Source organism: Protopterus annectens, chromosome 1.part0 (genome assembly GCF_019279795.1).
Source record: "Protopterus annectens isolate FY-2018-M chromosome 1.part0, PAN1.0, whole genome shotgun sequence".
NCBI classification, from domain to species: Eukaryota; Metazoa; Chordata; order Ceratodontiformes; family Protopteridae; genus Protopterus; species Protopterus annectens.
Genome location: NC_056725.1, coordinates 359,280,461 through 359,302,575, shown reverse-complemented (window position 1 = coordinate 359,302,575; position 22,115 = coordinate 359,280,461). Strand labels below are relative to the sequence as shown.

At 41.0% G+C, this 22,115-nt stretch overlaps 1 protein-coding gene across 2 annotated transcripts in view; it reads left to right on the top strand.

Moving 5' to 3' along the window:
- Nucleotides 1–22,115, top strand: part of ABCG8 (ATP binding cassette subfamily G member 8) — a 645,419-nt gene that overhangs the window by 278,684 nt on the left and 344,620 nt on the right. For both annotated transcript variants that reach the window (XM_044060063.1, XM_044060055.1), the window contains exon 6: nucleotides 1,191–1,460. In XM_044060063.1, coding sequence (XP_043915998.1) covers nucleotides 1,191–1,460 — 270 coding nt within the window. The remainder of the gene's footprint in view (nucleotides 1–1,190; nucleotides 1,461–22,115) is intronic.

Here is a 22,115-nt window from a genome sequence, read left to right as displayed (position 1 = left end):
ACATACAAGTTGATATAACTTCATAGAAATCATTCCTTTTGATGCATAAGTTCCCAAGATGACTTAGTGAAATACTACTAAAAGTAATAGTTCTGTAGATGATATTGCAGATTCCAAAGCTGCTATATCTTGAGAAGTTTTTTTTTCTTTGCCAAGTTGTTGGAAGCATGCCTTTTACTTTAAACTATATAAATAGATTTTCCTCCAGTATTATTTAAAGAAGCAATTTTCAGGGAAAAACTTTTAGTAGGTTGTAAGCTGCTTTTTTGTCAGTTGAATTAGTGGCACATAATCAGCACAACACATTGCATATTGTGGCACTGAGGTCATTAGGTCATAAAGAAAAAAAGCCCCTCAGTCAGTACAGTGTGAATGATCTGGCCATTGTCTCCCAATATCTCATATTGCTGTCAAAAATGGTTTGTAAGACATTCCTTGGAAACAGAATATTAGTTATACATCAAGGGTCTAGAAACTCAAAGATCAGACCGATCAGTGCACACACACAAATCTGAGAAGTTAATAAATATCAACTAAAAACTGATGTTTTTAGTAGCTGCAGATTTGCCTGATGACATTGTTTTTCCATTGCTGCAGCAGGATTTTCTAACATCATTGCCCCTGCAGGATGTCCTAAATTCATTGCTTCTGCATGATTTCCTAACTTCATTGCCCCTGCAGGATGTCCCAACTTCATTGCCCCTATAGGATGTCCTAACTCCATTGCCCCTGCAGGAATCTCTAACTTCATTGTTTCTGCAGGATCTCCTAACTTCATTGCTTCTGCAGGATGCCCTAACTCCGTTGCTTCTGCAGGATTCCCTAACTTCATTACCCCTGCAGGATGTCCTAACTTCATTGCTTCTGCAGGATGTCCTAACTTCATTGCTTGTGCAGAATCTCCTGACTTCATTGCCCCTGCAGGATTTCCTAACTTCATTGCTTCTGCAGGACTCCCTATCTTCATTGCTTCTGCAGGATGTCCTAACTTCATTGCTTCTGCAGGACTCCCTAACTTCATTGCTTCTGCAGGACTCCCTAACTTCATTGCTTCTGCAGGACACCCTAACTTCATTGCCCCTGAAGGATTCTCTAACTTTATTATTTCTGCATGATTTCCTAACTACTTTGCTTCTGCAGGATGTCCTAACTTCATTATATGTTTCATAATGTAATGTCTGTTTGCACAGGTATCCTTATACTCGATGAGCCAACATCAGGACTGGATAGCTTCACAGCTCACAATTTAGTCATGACGCTTTCTCGGCTTGCCAGAGGAAATCGATTGGTTCTCCTGACGGTCCACCAGCCCAGATCAGATATATTCCAGCTGTTCGATCTTGTCATTTTGATATCCAGTGGAGCTACTGTTTACTGTGGAGCAGCAAGGGAGATGGTCCCATATTTTACATCTCTAGGTTACCCTTGTCCAAGATTTAGTAATCCTGCAGACTTTTATGGTATGTATTATCATTTGTTTATTACATCTTTCTACTGAATATCACATATCCGTATGACAGTGTCATAAAACATACACAGGAAAACTTTCTCAGTGAAATAAGATACATTGAAAACAAAATATAAATCAACAAAGACTTTGTATTAGAAAAAAAACAGAAGGGGACAAAGCAAGGGAAGTAAGTAAATAATATTGGTGTGTGTGGAGCTTTAGTTTGCATGAAAAGAATCAGAATAGGAATTAAAATAATCTGAAATATTGAAAATTAAAACCACATTTCATGAGCTGTTATATCTCAAACAAAAAGAAGATAAAAATAAAGAAACCGGTCAGTAAACTTCCTTTCTGTGTGATTAGTGTCAGTGAATGAAAACCCTTTCATGTTTGCATGCAAGTTTAATCTGTTGATCAAATAATTATGCTGGGGTGATGCAATGCCATTTTCAAACAAATATGTATTTTTTAATGGCATAATTATTTTTACACCTATGAAAAGTAGGTAAGGCCCATTAGCATAAGTTCTTGCTTATATTGCTTTACGAAAAGTGTTTGATAATTAGGATGTTTACTAGAATCATAAAATGTACGACCAGAAGCATACCAAAGACACTCATGCTGCATCTTTTTTATAGCAATCTGGATGCCATGCTGAGGAAAAAAGATGTTGGAATTTGTAAAACTGAGATTGTTTGTTTACTACAGGCTCCCCTCTGTAGGAGATTTTCTTCATTAACAATGAGTTTGTAAGTGTCTTTTGTTTCCTTGGTGGAACATGCAAGAGTTTTTATGATTAAATAACAGACTAGTGAGAGGATGGCATAATAGTTAAGGTGTTTACCTTACAGACCCATGGTACAGGGTTTGATCCTTACATAGGGTAACTGGCTAGGCTTGAAATGACCCATAAGGGTAGTTAGCTAAGTACTATAAACCTGAACCTGCCAACTGCCTGACTAGTTAACATCCTAGATATGCATGTTTAACACAATATTTGAAATAAGAGACTTAGAGTTCTAATGGTACTTTCTAATAATCCAAGCAAAACGTGAATCACAAATATTAGCTTGATCTTCAAGCTGAATGGGTTTCTTTTTGGGTTAGGATAACTGTATCTGATTTTTATTCATTAACGCTGCATGCCTGCTGAAGAAGATGGAATGTAAAGAATGTAAAGAGTGTAAAGAATGAAAAGATTGTAAAGAATGTAAAGAATGCTGAAATAGAAGGAAGCAGTAAGAAAACAGTTGCACACCCATTTACTGAACTCAGTGTATTGAAATATTCTGTCCTAGTGAATGTCCTACACCTTAACGTTTACAGCTAGAGCTCCATCTCACTTTACAGTGACACTTTACTCTGCTGTGCCTATGACCAAATATTCGTTTACTTAGAAATGCATAAACTCTTCCCCAGTGATCCTATCTGTAGCATGCATAGCTTTCTGTTTATTACTCTCACCATGATTTATAAGGAAGGCGATGAATGAACAGAAAGTCTGTAAATAGTAAATAATATAGTGGAGAGCTGCAGGCAGCTGTAGAGGGTCATGGTAATGTGAGGTAAATAATTATTTTTATTATTTTTTTATCCTTGCAGGAAACAAGATGTTTATTGTTGAAAACTGCTGACACTAAATAAGGAAATGGAGAGTGCAGTCTGGCTACATTTCCCTGATTTTGAGTCATATTCTTATCCTCTCCCTCAGAAAATGTTTTGATTTTCTAGTAAATTTCTGAGGATTAAAGTCAGCAATACAACACATTAGAGTTTCATACTTCTTATTGTTTAGAATATGCGTGTTCATGGAAATCCTGTTGCTCTATTACCTTTTTAAGTAAATTAGAGTAATATTTCAAAGTCTTCTATGTTTTTTGCTATTGAATAAATGAATACATGAATACATAAATAAAGTGCCCTGAGGTGACTACTGTCGCCGCCCCATGCTACACATCTGCAAATGGTAGGCACTGTGAGCATCACCTAATTCTCAAGCAATCTGATATAGTATGTGACAAATGTAGTTACACACTATCTCTAAAGGCAAAGCTTTCACATACAGCCTCTATAAATACCAAGCAGGTTGTCAGAAACACACAGGACTACACAACATCTCCCACACACCACATTCTCCTCCCCCATAGAGCCTTGTTTAGGCAATATCAAACTGACAAACCTTCTAACATAACAAAATCTACCCAAGGAAATCTAAAGATGTTGCTACTCAATGCCAGGAGTCTAAACAAGAAACTCCACTCCCTCCAAGCTCTCCTCACTTTGGAGAATGTGGACATCTGTCCAGTTACCGAGACATGGTTTAAATCCAAAGAGAGTACCCCGGCAGTGCAAGGCTTCAGTATCTTCCACACATGTAGACCAGCAACTGCACAGAGAGGGACTAAAGGTGGTGGTGTCTCGTTCTACATCAGTAACAAGCATAGCTCTAAGTTGGCTAGACAAGATGATGCACTGGAATTTCTCCACGCCCAGATTACCACAGGCAAAGTCCTATACCATAGCTGACAAGCTATAGGTCACACTCTATGTCCCATGAAGCCCATAGTGCATACTTAGATGTACTGGAGACACTCACCATTCAACCAAATAACATACTCATAGGAGACTTTAATTATCCCTGTATAAACTGGAAATCCTACACAACCCCAAATTTGTAGGTGCACAAATTTCTAGACTTTGTAGCTGCAAACATCCTGGACCACTTAGCGCATATGGCTACTACAGTTACAAACCTACTGGATCTGGTGCACACAAATAAGGGAAAATGCTCAAGTAGCAAGTAACCTGAATTCTGACCAACACATATCTAACTTAGTAAGAAAATCATTTACTCTGGGATTTAAACTTTCCTTGTGACTTAAATAGGACATGTTGAAGGGAAAGGTATGTATCTTGGAGAATCCCAATTTTTTTGGAATAGGCTTCGTAACCATGAGAAGCCCTACTCTAACCCTATTCAAGCACATCTGGAGCAGTTGAGGGAAATTGGAAATTCACCTCTGTTCTAACACCTATGTCACTGCTGAATATCAGCATTAAATCATGCCCTAACAAACATACATCCATTAAAATAACCTCTACGGCACAATAACTCATATGATACATTTGGGTTGCATGGCTAAGCTTATAAAGGCCCCAGAGGTCATTAGCCTAGTATACACCTATAAACCTATTAACATAGACTCACATATGCTGATGCTCTAATAAGTAATCTACCCAAACCAAAACCTTAAAGGCTTCCCAAATACTGTAATTACAATAAGTGTTGCATGTCTCGTGTACTCAGATGAGACACTGAGACTGAGTATGCATTCAACTCATTCATTATACATACACACATCAGGAGCTGTAACTTGTACATATACTTCATATGCTTACTGACTGACTTGTTACTTCTAACACACACACATGCATCTCCATTCAAGCTTACATTCACACTGACTGACTACACAAAATGGCATGCTCAGTAACTTATATGCATGTGCTGTCTTGCTACAGTGGCTGACTGGGTTCAATATACACACTGATATGCATCTTCCTTCTTTAATTTGTTCAACATTGCAAAATACAAGAGCAAAGGCATATTTAAGAGCTAGACATTAGTTCAACATTTCAACAAAACATAACTGATTTCAAGTTGAAGTCCCTGTTTATTTAGGATTGAGTTTGCAAATTCTATCCAATCTAATTGCATAGAAATTCTAACTGGGTTTAACAACAGGGAAGTCTCTGGGGATTCATTCAATACTGGAACATCTGGGTTTAAATCAGAGTTGTTTGAAGAAAGCACACTTTTGAATTCGAACAGTTGACAAGTCACTCTGGAAATTAGAGTCACTGGCACAGGAAATCTGATGTGGCACTGGGTCTGAGACAGGTAACATATGTCTATGATTCCTTCTGTAATCCACTCCTTTAGATTGTATGATGTAAGATCTCAGTTCCTCACAAATGTCCTTCACAGTTCCTGCATGATCATAACGTTTGGATGTTTGCATTCTCACAACTTCTCCTTGTAACAATGGTCGAAGGGATTTACTGATTTTATCATAGTACAGCTTTTGTGACTGACATTTTCTTGAAAGTTGAGCCTTGACCACTCTATTTTTCATTGTGTTTGGTACTAACAATTGTTTACTGATTGGAAGAGTTGCTCGTGTCTGTCTGGACATCAAACTTTGAGCAGGTCAACCAAGCAAGTTGTCTTTGAGGAATGTTTCTGAGACTGAGTAAGTTAAGGAAAATTAAGTGCTTTCACGGTCTCTTTGACCGCTTCCTCAGACTGAATACAGACTTCATAGTAGCACTTGCTTTTAAATGCACACAAATCAACAATAATTCAATTATTCAATTAATCTCAAAAACAATTAATGCAAGAATTTAAAACTTAGAATATAGTGTCTTTATATGTAAATTATATATATATATATATATATATATATATATATATATATATATATATATATAGATACACTTACATATGTGTATCTTTATATCTTTATATGTAAATATATATATATATATATATATAAAATAATAAATATATATATTTAACATTTGTTGACCGGGAAAGTCCGACTAGGTTCCACAGATCCTGTTTTCAGTGGAGGCCCAGGGAGAAATGCTCCAGAAGCATGTCTTTAGAATGTGGGAGGAAACCAGAGTACCAGGAGGAAACCCACACAAACACAGGGAGAACATGCAAACTCCACATAGAAGGCACCCCAGCCGAGAATCGAACCGGAGAACCTCTTGCTGTGAGGCGACAGCATTAACTGCTGCACCACTGCACCATACTGTGTATGTATATATAATATATATATATATATATATATATATATATATATATATATATATATATATATATATATATATATATATATATATATATATATATATATATATATATATATATATATATATATATATATATATATATATATATATATATATATATATATATATACACACACACACAGACACACACACACACACACACACACACACTTACATATAAAGACAGTATATTCTAAGTTTTAAATTCTTGCATTAATTGTTTTTGAGATTAATTGAATAATTGAATTATTGTTGATTTGTGTGCATTTAAAAGCAAGTTCTACTATGAAGTCTGTATTCAGTCTGAGGAAGCGGTCAAGGAGACCGCGAAAGCGCTTACTTTTGCTGTGTGTGTTAAAAGTGGATTTCTACAACCGTGGTGAACTGGCTCATTTTTTATCTTCTGGATTTTTGTTTGTTGTGAGCCTACTCTTTATCAGAGCACTGATACTGTTTCTTCTTGGTTAAGTTAAAGAAAACATTGGTACTATTCTCTTTTGGATTTCTTCAAGTGCTTTGCACTCTGAACTGCATGTTCAGCTAATACATTAGCTTGTGGATACTCAGGGCTACTGGTAATATGAACAAACATTCCTACTGAGTCAGCTGGATGACTTCACTACTTGTCACCTGCCTCCAGTTCCCAGGCTAAACAGATACCAACAGAATTTAACATTTCTCTGTGAAAAATGCTTATTGCTCAGAAGTTTGCCTAGAACTGGAAGTCGTAAAACAATTAACACTTTTACATTTGAAACCCAGTAATTATTTCTGTTCTGATCTGATGAAGTTCGTTATATGGTATGAACGAAAGGTGCCTTATTAAATTTATTTTCATTTTCTACTGAGTTGATTATTCATTGTTTTCCATTTCTGGACTTCCGTGACATATCTTTAATAGAATTATTTCTGTTACCAGACAATAGGAAAACCTCTAGCTTTAGACATTGTGTCTGCTTGCTGCACTGAAACTAACTTTTTTATAGCACATCATAAAGCACTTTTAACTTATTTTCTTGAAGTTTTGCAAGTTAACTCTGTGTGTTCCATCTTCTGCTATTAATATAGTTTATATGAATTTCTGTTCTTTTCCAGTAGGGTACAATGTGGATACATTCTTGTAACATACAGTTCAACACACACTTCTGCACCAGTAGTTTAATATCCACATAACAAATAGTTCTCTTATATTTGTAAGACAAGCCTATGGATCATATTAATATTCACAAATGACATGTGATTATTTACAAAATTCTAGATATCTGGGCTGGCAGCCTCATACTGTTGACTAGTAAACTGTGCACCATTGTCAGACACAACTTTGTGCGGACTACCATGGAGACAAAAATGACTCTTCGATTTTGTAATGACTGTGCTGGACGTCAAGTTAGGAAGTAGGTCAATTTTGAACCAATTTGAGTAAGAGCCTACTAACACCAAGTAATGTTGACCACTCCATTTGAAAATATCTACAGCAACTGTTGACCATGGTAATTCAGGAATTTGATGTAGCTGAAGTGGTTCTTTTTGTTGATGTGGTTTGGTGCTGCTGCAAATTGAGCATGCTAGGGTTTCCTTCTGTATATCTTTGGAAATAGAAGGCAAAATACAATGCCTCTTGCCCTTCTTTTGGTTGAATCAGTACCTGGGTGACCATGATGCAAAAGTTTGATATATTCCTGTTGTAATGCTTAGGAATTACCACCTGTGGACCTTACTTGATGATTCCAATACTGCTGAATGTCAAGTCATAAACTAGTTTGCCGTGTTGGCCATCCTTGACTGATAATGTTTTTCATCTTCTGGAGAACTGAATCTGAAGCTGTGTGATTCTTTAGTTCATCAAGTAATGATGATGGAAAATTTCTGACTTCCATAACTTCAAAGTCTGCTGTTTTATTTTCACACTGCTCTGTCATTTCTTTGGGTGCACATGACAAAGCATCAACAAGGAACAAGTATTTACATTTTTTGTAAACAATATTGAAATTGTACTTTTGCAATTTTAACATCATGTGCTGCAATTGAGCTGGGGCTGTATGTACTGCCTTTTTCAAAATTGTCACTAGTGGTTGGTGATCAGTCTCTATTTGGATAGGTCTGCCATAAATATAATCACTGAACTTCGAGCATGCAAAAGTTCTTTTTCTATTTGTGCATAATGCACCTCTGAGTAAAAGTTCTTGATGCATAAGCAATGGGTATGCCTTCTTGAAGACATGCTGCACCAAGGGCATACCTTGAAGCATCGCAAGAAGGAGTTACAGGTTTGTGAGCATCATAATATCTCAATGTTGGTGTACTGGCAATTTTCTTATTCAGAATATCAAATATTCTTTGGTGTTGTTCCAACCAGGACCAGTTTACATTATTGTGTGTCAACTCACGTAATGGTGCAGAAAGCTCACTCAAGTCTGGGCTGAACTTTCCTACATAGTTGACCTTTCCTAGAAAACGTTGTAAAGATGTGTCATTCTCTGGAACTGGCATTTCAACAATTGCTGTTTGCTTAGACAGATCTGGTTGTAAGCCAGAATTTGTATACAGATGTCCCACATAAGTAACCTCTTTCAGTTTGAATTTACATTTCTGAGGATTCAGTTTAAGATTTACTTCACGTGCATGATCTAGAACTTTCCTGAGATTGCTATCATGTTCGTCTTCACCATTGCCTCCAACAATAATGTCATCTACTATAATAGCACATAGATAACCAGAAAAAAATTGTTCCATGGCATGTTGAAATACCTCACTGGCAGAATTAATTCTAAATGGCATTCTTAAAAATCTGTATCTACCAAATGGTGTACTGAATGTGGTTAACAATGAAGATTTGCAATCCAACAAAATTTGCAAAAAGGAGCTTTTTTGCATCTAAGACTGAAAAAAGTGGAATTTGGCATGAGAGTGGTTATCTCTTCTACTGTACATATTGGATGATGAGGCCACTTAAGTCCCTTGTTTAAGTCTCATGGATCAATACATATTTGAATATCATCTGAGCTTTTCTTATGAGCTATGACCATGGAGGATACCCACTCAGTCAGTTCTTCTACTGGAGTAAGGACATCGAAATTCACCATTTCATTTAGTTCTGCTTTTACTTTGCTCTGCATTGCTACTGGAATCTTCCATGCTGGTCTGACAGCTAGGCTTACTTCGTGATTTAACTTCACTGAATATGTGACTGGAAGTTTACCAAGCTTGCCTTTGAAAATATCAGCATATTCACTAAAATATCCTGTATAAAACTATTGTTATTATTCAGACTTATATGGTGAACCTCTTTATTAAATGAAATCAATCCCATTCTCAGACTGTCTTTGAGGCCTAACAGTGACTGCACGTGTCTTTTTACTACATAAAACTGCAAGTCATAGCTGTTTCCAGCAGAATGGCATGAAAGAACTATTGCGCCATCAGTCTGAATCTCTTCACCACTATAAGCAACTAGTTTTGCACACTTTGCTGAATCAAGTTTCTCACCACTTTTTACTTCAGAAAACATTTGTGCTGATATAACATTGCACTTATATCCAGTGTCTTCTTGAAGCTCTACAGGTTTCCCATTAATTTGTACAGTACAAAATATTTCACTCTTTGCTGACAACTGATAATCTACTGTATTAACTGCTTCATTAATCACAGAGACACCATCAATGTAGAAAGTTTGCTTACAGCTTTCGGAGTTTGCTACATTCTCTATCTGCTCTACTTGCATCTTTGGATATTCTCCTTTAATATAAGTTTGCCACACTTTAGACTTTGAAAGCCTTTTGAAATTATTTCACTTTTTTACATTTGTGACATTGCTGACCAAAAGCTAAACACTTTTCCTGTTTAGGTTCAAGACTGCCTCCACAATTGCGACAGTTAACAATGAGGTTGGGGGTGTGGGGTGGCACTGTCTCTCATTTTATATTTCTTTTTCATCTTAACTTTCTGCTGCACACTATCAACATTTGCACTAGATACTGCAAACATGCTTTTCTCATTCATAAGCATATTTGTATGCTTTTCTGTAATCTCATGTATTTGACAAATCCCAATGGCTTGGCTCAATATTAATTCACTTTCTGGAAGCAAAATCTTTTATCACTGTATCATTATTAACACCACATGCAAGACAGTCTTTTATCAACTCATCTCATAGATCACCAAATCTACATGTTTTTGCTTTATTTCTTAAGTCAGTAATGTATGCTGCAATACTTTCACCAGCTTTTGATTTGTTGTGTAAAATTTGTGCCTTTCCATTTTAATATTAATTTCAGGGTTACATATTTCTCTAAATTTAATTTTAGGCACTCAGGGTCTTCTTGCTTTCAGCCTGTATCACAATGGCGATTCTCCCCTCCCCTGCATACATGGCAGGTGCATACACAGATGAACATTCCCACTCTGAGCCAGCTAAATTGAGAAGTATAAATGCTCTTATACATGTGTCTTTATCAGAAAATTCAGCCTGTATGAAAATATCATATTCTTGCTAAATCACTTGCCAATTCTCAGCAAAATATTATTATCAAACATCATCGGTACAGGTCTGCAAAATCCCTCTGCCATAACAACAAATTTCTTTTAAACATAAGCATAGACAAGCCCTGGGATTCAATAAAGCTTACACAAAGTGTATGAATATTGCAGCCGCTCGTGCATGGAATATGGCTGCCGAGTGATCCAGTAAACAAGCCTGGGGATGTGCACGAACCTGGCAGTACTATTCCCGCATGGACACCACTGAATAATGCTAATTATCTCATTTGCTGGTGAAAAAATGCAAATGAGGTGAATTAGCAATTCAGTAAGCCGGCAGGCATCCATGTGGGAATAGTGTGAGGTGCAGAAATGTATTCGGCTACTAGCCAAATACATTTTTGCAAAAAATCAAAATGGAGGCATGACAGCTCAAAGTAAACCATGTATTATTCCCCTTAGGTATGCCAATGGCCAAATATATGGCCATTGGCATGGAAAAGTGTTGCAAAAGTATAAAAATAAAAGTTTTTTTTTTTGGCCATTCTCAGTCATTTAAGCATAGGGCAGCGGCATGGAAACGGGATTGTGCCAAAAATAAAAAAAAAAAATGTGAAAAGACAATTTTAAGTGAAATCTGCATTTTGCCATTATAGTCTACGGCATGCAGAATCAAAACAATAACAGGTAACACTGGTTACTGAGGAGGAAGGACGTGGTGTAGTGGTGTAACCAAGGACTAAGACAGTGGGGTATGCAAATGATCAAATTTTACTGAATCACTAAAGAGGGGGCCATTCTCAGGCTGCACCTAACCATGTAAGAGTTCTAAGGCAGTGGTGTAAGCAGGAGAAGCAGCTGACAAGAAAAGGGTGTGTGTCATGCTTGGTGTAAGCACATTGGAGCTCCACAGCTCACAGTTGACCTTAGCTAAACACAGCTAAGCAAGGGCATGTGTCTCAGGCTGTATTGACTTATTCCATGAAATGAAAAGTGTATTCATGTCCAGGGAAGGGCCATGTCTGCTTCAAAGTGTTTACTTTAGCTAAATGGGTTTGTGCAGTGTGCACTGGGTCTAAAACAAAATAAACAAAAAAAAAAAAAACCTGGAAATATCAGGACTGTTTACATTTGGGCACCGGGTTTGTGCAGCGCACCTTGGGGCTTAAAAGGGGTGGAAATGGAAAGGGAAAAAAGAAAAAAAAGGTAAACAGCGGAATAAAAGCAATCAAGTACAAATAAAATAGAAAGCAGGTGGAATGTATTATAGCCAGCCAATCATAAAGGCAGCATCTGCAGCACAACAGTATAAACTGTGCAAACACCTTTCATTCTGGTTTTCCCAGAAACCTTTCACCATTGGTGTACACATGCGGGGGGAGTTTTAACAGAAAAAATGTTAGGGGCTGCTGTTGCCTTGATCTATCATTATGTGCTAGAGGCTGAGGGTGGTGAGGAGGATAATGCTGATAACCACCCCAGAATGAGGAGGAGAAGAAGTGTTCAGACCCAGGGTAACCTACCAGGAGCTACATGATCTGGAGTTAGTAGAGCACTAAAGGGTGGACAGAGACATACTTCAGCAAATCATCGAGCTGTGCCGGCCTCAACTCAGACCCAGTGCCAACAGAGGGGAACCCATCCCAGTGCATACCAAGGTATGTGTGCCCTTAAGAATACTAGCTATAGGTACTTTCCAAAGACCTACTGGGGACATAATAGGAGTCTCACAGGCATCTGCATCCAGGGTACTCCACCAGTTCCTGGATGCCATGCTACCACATGCCGGAGAGCACATTTATTTCCCCAACACCCATGAGGAGAGGACAAGCTGTTTGCATCTCTTCCACCATGTAGCAGAATACCTGGAGGCACTGGGTTCAATAGACTGCATGCACATCTGCATCAAAGCACCACCTGGTGAACAGGGAAGGGTCTACATAAACCGCAAGGGGTTCCCCTCCATCAACTGCCAGGTAATGTGCAATTCCCAGGGCATTATCATAAATGTGTATGCTGGCAGCCCTGGAAGCTATCACGAATCCCAAATCTGACATTCATCACAGCTGTACCAGGCATTTGCCAGTGGGGACATCCCATATGGCCATCTGGTGAGGGATGCTGGCTATGCTCTGGAGCCATGGATGATGACACCCATCAGAAATGCACACACACCCACACAAGAACACCATAATGAGGCAAACGCATAAACCAAGATCATTATAGAGTATGTGTTTGGGATGCTGAAGTCACAGTTCTGCTGCCTTGACATATCTGATGGAGCCTTGCAGTACTCTCCAGCCACATGTATACACATGTTCATAGTATGTGCCATGCTACACAATATGATCCTGTGGAAACAAATGCAGCAGGAACAGAACGGGGAAGGATCACACAGCCCCCTACCATTGCCAAGGTCCCCACAGGCACAGTGGGACTCAGAGGAGGAAGCCCCTGAGCCTGTTCCTGTAGCAGATGGAGGAGTGCCCAGTATGGCCAGGCCTTGGCAAAGAGGCAATGCATAGCACACACACTGACACTGTAGGGACGCAGGGACTGACACCTCTCTCTGACTCACACACACACAGTAAAATGGATGCCACACACATCACACTACCTGTAACTTACCCTGTATAGGCAGTGTACTGTGTGCATCTGACAGAATCAGTCCTCACCCACTGTCCCAACAACTGCCACAGACACAAGATAAGTCACTCTTCTAAACAACAAATGAATGGACTAGTATGATCTGGTAGCATATCTATGGTATCGCTGCATGCATGCAAGACAATGGGGTGGCCTACTGGGTTAGCAGCAGACAACTGACAGCTATGTGTGACACCAGGAAATGTCTGCCCAATACTGGTCCCCACACTATGCAGTATTATCCAAGGTGACAAATCTCACTGCAGTATATATGCAGGGGGCCAACTAAGGGGAGGGGGGTCATAGATCACATGGATGGATGTCAATGTGGGATCCCATACTCACCCCTCAGACTCACCCAGCAGGTCAGCCATAGAAAACCATAAAGGAATGTCTGGCAAAGGCCAACAAATGGCAATAATGATGGAATACCCCTCTACAGACTTACACAGTGATATCACAGCAGGCCTTCCAGTTGCAGTAAGGCTCTGAAGGTTACGAAGTTTGAAAGTCAATTGTATGCCATTACAATCTAACCTGTGGCCTCTAGTGATATGCCTCTCTTCTCCAAGACAGGGCACAATACTATGCTAAATAGAACCAAACTGTAAAGCCAATATCTGCGCAGTATGTGCAAATGTGTACCCTTGACAGGTGTGCCCCCCACACCCATATTCCCATAGAAATGCAGTACCATGTAGGTTTGTGGGGTAATAGCAGCAAATCACACATTGCCAGGCTGTCCCAATCAACATGATAACTTGTTGCATGTCCACAATATGCAGGGGTCAATGATCTATGTATATGCATGGGAAATACTGCCAGGATGTGGCCAGCACTTACTCCCAGCTGTTGTGTCTTAGTGGCCTAGCTACAGTACTGTGGTAGACAGGGCCATCTTCCAAGAATCGCAGTGCCAGTTATTTTGCATGTCTGCTACACCTATGGTGAGAGTTGTACACACTGTCCAGATGTCAATATCCACTACTGCTGGTAAGCTGTACACAGGTCGCTGTAACTTACACAGTGCCTACCATACCTCCCAACTGTACAGACCTTTTGCAGAATGTACAGAGGTTTGCATCCTATTTGTGATGTCTCTGTCATGAAACAGTGGTTGTGTGGCAAATCACTGGCAAACCACGAAAATCTAAAGTCAGAAAATAATGCTGGATTGTAGTGTCTTAGACCTCACACTCTATAGAAAATCCATGCTAATGCAACAGCTGTTATTGTATCACCCTTCTAGGTTTGTAAGGCCAATAGTTAAAATGGTCCCTATATTTAGGCCTTTGTCACCCAATTACTTATGGCTTTGGCCAGATGTCTGGCTCTCATACATAGAGGTATGGTTCCTAGTAGCACAGCAGGAACCTGAAGGTCAGTGTACTGGCAGGTCATAAAAGATTGCCACTTTACTGTGTCAGCACTGACAACATGTCACTGGCCAACAGCCATACCCCTGGAATAGCAGGTTGTCACAGAAGGAGCACAAGTGTGCATTGTATATCTGTTCTGCTTGTCCTAACATTGCATTTGCCTGCCAAGTATTTGCAGAACAAGAAAAGGCCATGTCAAAATATCAATGGCAGACTGTGGAGAAGCAGATGGCACACCCGTAACAGAAAGCAAGCAATTAACAAACTGGTCCCCCAACTGTCTATGTATGGCAGAACAGTATCAACACCCTGTCCCCATGTGTGGGCCTTCATCTGATTGTCATATGTGGGCCTGTCCAGATGTCAGACTCAGTGACAATTTGACAGCTACGCCAACATGTAGCCGGATAATAACATAGTAACACAAACTGTTTGAGGACCCCAGCAGATGTAGTGGTGCAGTTATGGACAACCTGCCTTACCATACACACAACATATTACTCATAGAGGACTCCACTGTGAGACACACAGATGTGCCACACACCAGGCAGGATAAGGAGAAAGTCATGATTACTTGTTTGCCAGGTGCCATAAATTGCCATGTCACACATGCACTCAAGTCACCCCACAACGGGTACAGGTATCACACTAGCCTGTTCCATGGCAGTGTGAATGATGTCAGAAGTACTGCACAGACTATAGAAAGACAGACGTGATGAGCTGAATATGTGTCCCATGCAGTTATGTCCCTAGCTGTAAGCAGCATCTTGCTGTCACCCAAAGTGATGGATCAATATGAACAGAAAGTGATTGTCAGTAACACCTGACTCACTTACCATTGTCACCCCAGGGGGATTCACTGCCTGGCAACCTGGGAACATATGAGTGACTGAATGTACTGCCTTGCTACAGATGGCCTGCATCAGTCTCATGTGGCCTACAGGGCTCTGGCAAAGGCCCATGTCTCACCCATAGTGCCATTGTAGGGAATGTCATGGGATCATGCTACCAACATAACACAGTTAACAAAATGAAAATGAAAGGCCATGCCGCTAAATGCTAGTAGCATACCTCTCAACCTCATAGAGCAAGAAGTCTGGACAAAGCCATACATAATGGTGGGATAAAGGCCCAAGTATAGGGATACTTGTGAAATAATACTATCATAATGTTAGAAAGGTGATAGAATAACAGAGGGCATGTGTAGTAGCATGGATGTCATGAAGGGTGTGAAGTCTGAAACCCTACTGTTCGGTCATTATTCCCTGAATGCAACCCTGAGTGATATGCAACAAATTTTCTAGAAAACCATAATGTTAAGGGAAACTGACCAGATATATGAGGCATGAATATGGATAATCTGTGGGAATCTGTACAGTTGAGGGGTATGGCCACACCAGGATATGACCTTTCAGGTAAGAAGAATACCGCACAACCAGGAGATCCGCAGCCATTATATCACCAAGGTGCTGGACCTTTTCCACAGCTTCAGCAGTCAAATTGGCTGTAGCCACATCTCCCAACCTGACGGATTGTGCAAGAATGTCTAGCCTTTGTCTCATAATATTGGTATGTGCATCATCCATCTTGAATTTCTTTGGAAAATAACTGTGATGATCCGATGATATCTGTCAGCAGGTAATGATCCAATACATTACAGTGTCAAACATTACATAAGTCAGAAAATGTCTGCTAAAACAAACCCTGTAACTCAAGCAACTCATACATTAATAAGAGCAATAGTGACAGTATCCCCCTATATCTGGACCACTGTTTCCCCATATTGGCAGCATATCTCCAGATATCCTGCACAAACAGGTTGCAAGGTATGGCTGTAGCACACAACACCTGGACTGGAGTTACAACTATTCCTGGAATGGATTCCCACACTTACTATAGAAAGTCATACTGGGCATGCTCCTACACTTAGAGAAATAGCCAGCTGTAGGTGGTCCATATGTGGTATTTCGGCATCTGTTGTGTGTAATACACACAAACATATATATGGGCAACATATTACAATATGTCAAGCATACACACACATAGACATGGGGAACAGCGAGACAGTGAGTCATACACAGGGTTACCCTGAATGGCAGAGAGTGATGTCCTGCTGCAGACAGTTGCATACCAGTTGTAACCACTGGCACGTGCCAGCATGAAGATGAGATTCATTGTCTGATGGTACTGAGGTGGAGGTGTAATATCACATCACCTACCTTTGTTTGTGTGTGTGTGTGTGTGTGTGTGTGTGTGTGTGTGTGTGTGTGTGTGTGTGTGTGTGTGTGTGTGTGTGTGTGTGTGTGTGTGTGTTGTGTATGTTGTGATCCATCCAGTACATGTCCCAATGTCCAATTTACAAGGCCCACTGCTGTCATCCACTGTAGAGGTAGCTGGAGAAACTCTGTAGCACTATAAGGTTTGTGCCATGTGAACTATGTAACAGTATGGAATAAATAACAAGATAGGTGGGACTTCTAATCCTTTGATACTATTCCCCATTCAGGGATTATAGACAAACACACTCAGCTAGGCATCAATCCCTGTATCACTAGGTGGGTTGCAAACTGGCTCACAGATAGAACCCCCAGTGTGAAAGCAATGGACTCCATGTCAGATGGCTGACCAATCACAAGTAAAGTACCACAGGGTCTAGTCCTGGGTCCCCTCATGTTCGGTATCTATGCCTCTGAACTCCACCCCAACATGAAGGGACTTTGGTTGACAATGTTTGCAGATGACTGCAAGGTGGGTGCTACTATTACCTCCCCAAGTGATGCTGACATCCTGCAGAAAGGCCTCATTGAGACCTATGACTGTTGTCAGAACCCTGGACTTAAGCTCAATGCCATAAAATGTGTCACCATCCCCTTCAGGAACAACTTGGCTCCCATGAATCACCACATCAACGGTAGTCCACTGAACACAGAAGTTGTTATAAGAGAACTTGGAATACAGGTTGCCAGTGACCTGTCTGATCACCACCACAGTGCCACTGTGGTCAGAAAGTCATTCTATGTGGTACATTACTAAGGGTGTTGCATCCAGGAAGAAAGAGGTCACAGTCTCCCTTTACTGTCCCCTCATTAGACTAATCATCAAATACAATGGCCCATTTGGCATGTACCTCACTAGACACCTGCAACACCTGGAGAGGCTGCAAAAGCACCTCACAAATAGGATCCTAGGTGTTAAGCACTTCTCCTATATGGACAGAGTCCAATAACTCCAACTATTTTCTGTCTCATATTGACTACTTAGAGGTGTTCTCTGCTCAACCTACAAAGCCATGTCTGACCTAGCTCTGTTAGGCATGCTGCAGCTAAAAAAACCCATTCTATCCACACCACATGCCTCAGAGACCTCATCCTCCTTTCCACAATAAACAGAACATGCTGGAGGGACAGATTCATAACCCAGAGACTGGCACACTGTGGAATAAACTTCACATACATGTCAAGCAGAGCACCTCAATGGCCCTCTGCAAGAGAAATCTGGATAAGTGGATGGGGAATTGAAATCTCATCCTGGGGATCACTCCAGTGGCTATACTTGATAGACACACTGGGGAGTAATGTCAGGTGTCACGATGCTAGGGTAATCCTATGGGCTAGGTTTGTAAAGGTTCTATGGCCATTCGCCTAGTACACACCTATGAACCTATGAACCTATGGATCTCAGTACTGGCATACATGTGTGGGCATGCATTAGTGTGTATAAAAGAGTTTGTGAGTGTGTAAACATGTCGATGAAATTAGTTTGAGGCCCTGACCTCCCATTGTCATACATTACAAGGGCTGGTGATGTTATTCACTTTACAGGCACCTTAGGACACTATTCAACATACAAGCCCCGTGGTGTGTGCACTACCTGCATAACAGTATAGTGCCAATAACTAGATTGGTACAGTTTCTAATCTGAGTCCTGGCAAATGTGAGCATGTATGTGTGTGTGTTTGTAAGTGTTGACAGGTGTGTATATTTGAAGGATACAGCATTTTGAGGCTTCACTCTCCCAGTACACTGCCCATTGCCATACTTTACAAGGGCTGGTAATGTTGTTCACCTTAGAAGAACCTTAGGACACTCTTCACCCTCTAGGCACCATGGTACATGCAATAAATGCATAACACTGTCGTAGTAATAGCTAGATAGGTAGGAGTTCTAATCTCACTCCTGACAAATATACATCTGTGTGTGTGAAAACTGTATATGTGTTTGAGTAAGAACTATATCCATTTGGGGGTGGGTTTTACATTTTTAGGACATGGTACTCCCAGTACATGTCCCTAGGTCCATTTTACAAGGCCTGCTGTCTTCATTCGTCAGCCCAATAACGCCTGTGCAGCATGCAGGAACCATGTAACAGTATGGACTGACTAACAAGATAGGCAGGGCTGCTAATCTCGGTCCTGACAAATTTGTGTATGAGTGTATTTGTGTTTGTAAGCATGTATAACTGTAGGTTAATGTATTTTGAGTCCATTCCCACCCAGTATACCTCCCATTGCCATACTTTACAAGGCCTGGTGATGTTCACCTTAGAATTACCTTGGGACAATCTTCAACCTATAAGTTTTGTGGTGCATGTGATAAATGCATAACACTATGCTAGCAATAACTAGATGAGCAGGGATTCTAATCTCAGTCCTGGAAATGTGAGTGTGTGTGTGTGAGAACAGTATCATGTGTGCATTTGAGTGAGAACTATATCCATTGTGTGGCCATGTTTTACAATTTTAGGCCATAATACTCAGTACACGTTCCAAGATCCACTTTATAAAGCCCGCTGTTCACATATACCATAGAGGTATCTGTAGACACTCTTCGGCCCTATAAGACCCATGCTGCATGCAACAGCTATGTAACAGTATGGAATGAATAACATGATAGGCAGGGCTGCTAATGTCATTACTGGTAAATGTGTGTGTGCATTGGTGTATACAGCAGTGTTTGTGAGTGTGTAGACTCATAGGTGACAGTATTATGAATCCTTTCCCACCCAGTACACCCCCACTGCCATACCTCACAAGGACACATGATGTTAATAACTTTACAGGTACCTTGGAACACTCATCACACTATTAGTTCCATGCCAACCACATAACACTGTACTACTACTAACAAGATGGGTAGGGGTTCCAAACACAGCACTGGCAATTGTGATCCTGTGTGTGTGTGTGTGTGTGTGTGTGTGTGTGTGTGTGTGTGTGTGTGTGTGTGTGTGTGTGTGTGTGTGTGTGTGTGTGTGTGTGTGTGTGTGTGTGTGTGTGTGTGCATGTGTGAGACTGTGTGTGTGGGAACAGTACTCTCTGTGCATTTGGTCAACACAATATCCTCTGGGGGTGTGGGTTTACCAGTCTGAGTTGTGTTCCACACACTACACTTACCATTGTCCACTTTACAGGAGCTGCTGTCAACCACCATAGACTTACCTGTATACACCTCTCAGCCCTATAAGCTCTGTTGCACATGCAATAACTGTTACACAGATCTGGTAAATGTGTCCATATACAGCTGTATCTCAGCTATGATACGGTTGATGTGCTACCACTCTGCCATACCCATCATTGGCAATGTCTGCAGGGCCACTTCCTGCTGACACACAGACACCTAGAACACAAACAGAATACAGCATGTGATACATTCAGTCAGCATTACTAACACCAATTATGCATCATGGCTGAAAAGGTACACACACTCTGCAGTGTATCCATTACAAATGCCAGCTGACAGCACATAGCTAAACTTTACTTAATACACCCTGTGCATCAGAATCATATAAGCATGCCCCTGCATTGGTGTTATGGATGACAGGGATGTGGCACAGGTATCATCATATGCACATGGTGTTGTGTGAGTTTGCCAGTGGCCTAGGCTGGGCCATACGGTTGACATCATGTGTGTGTGTTTGGATGGGTGTTCTATGAATGGGCCATGCATGGTGGTGTGTGTGTCTGTGGTGACCTGGCTGTCATGGTGATGTGTGTGTGTTTGTATGCACACGGTCACGCCATGCGCCTGCCCTACACAGGGATATGTTGGACAGCTGTGGACCATACATGGCAGGGTGTACAGTTCTTCATCTCCAGCCATGGACACGTGTACTGGTCCTGCAAGGGGTCTCACTGGCACCACCAGGTCCAAGGCCAGATGCAGTACTACTCCCCGATGGTAACTGCTGTATTGTGGTGTGGACAGCAACCCCCTCTGCCACTATGGGAGTGTGAAGCTTCATGGCCCTGTGGACCCCTAGCTGATTGTGCTGCTGACCTACATCCATGTGGCTGCTGCCCATCTCCCACCACATGCTCCAGCATAAACATTGCATGGTCAAGGAGTGCCACGGTCTCACTCCACTGTCTATTCATGACCTCAGTATTCTCATGTGCGGTCTCAATAAGGTCATGTAGGTTGCCACAGACACCAAGAAGATGTACATCCAAGACCCTGAGTATTTGTCTGGTGTTGTGGTCAGTAAGTGCCTGTGCCTCCATAACAGCCCTAAACATGCTTCTGGTAATACCTGATGTGGCACTTGTAACAGGGGCTAGATGGACAGCAGTCCTCCTGTGAGCACCCCTGTCCATCTGCCTGTGTGGGATCTCACCTGCACTCCAGCTACGGCAAGTGTCTACCCTTACACTTGCCATAGTCACCACACTTGCCTGTTCCATGCCACCACCAACCAACTGTCCGTTATCTGTGGCCAATGGGGACAGGATATGTGTGGGCATTGTGACTTTGTGCAGGGATGTTGTGGACAACAGTGGAATGCCAACTGATGGCACAGATTCAGCCCCTGACAACCCCACCTGTGCCTCACTATGACTGTCATCATTGTCAGAGTCTGCAGAGTCACTGACATCAGGTTTCATGTGGGAGGGACCACGACCCCCATCACCACCTGTGAGGGGAAGACAACATATGTAAATTAATACCTGCACTATAAGATTGGCTGGTATACACACACACACACACACACACACACACACACACACACACACACACACACACACACACTCCTGGTACAGTCTGGCACAGCCGTAACACCTATGGGCCCTTCAGAGCAGACCTTACAGTAGTTATGCCTGCTGCAATCCATCTCTATCACTCCTACTGTCCGACCCACAACAAATTATGACAAATTCTACTGTGTGATGGGCCTGGTAATTGTGGGTAAGACCAAGGCTATTGGAGTGAGCTATACAGTGTCACCAAGTGCATATGCACATACTGTAAGAGCTGCCTCACTGCTATACAGACCACACACACACTGACAAGGTGTAACAATATGTAATGATA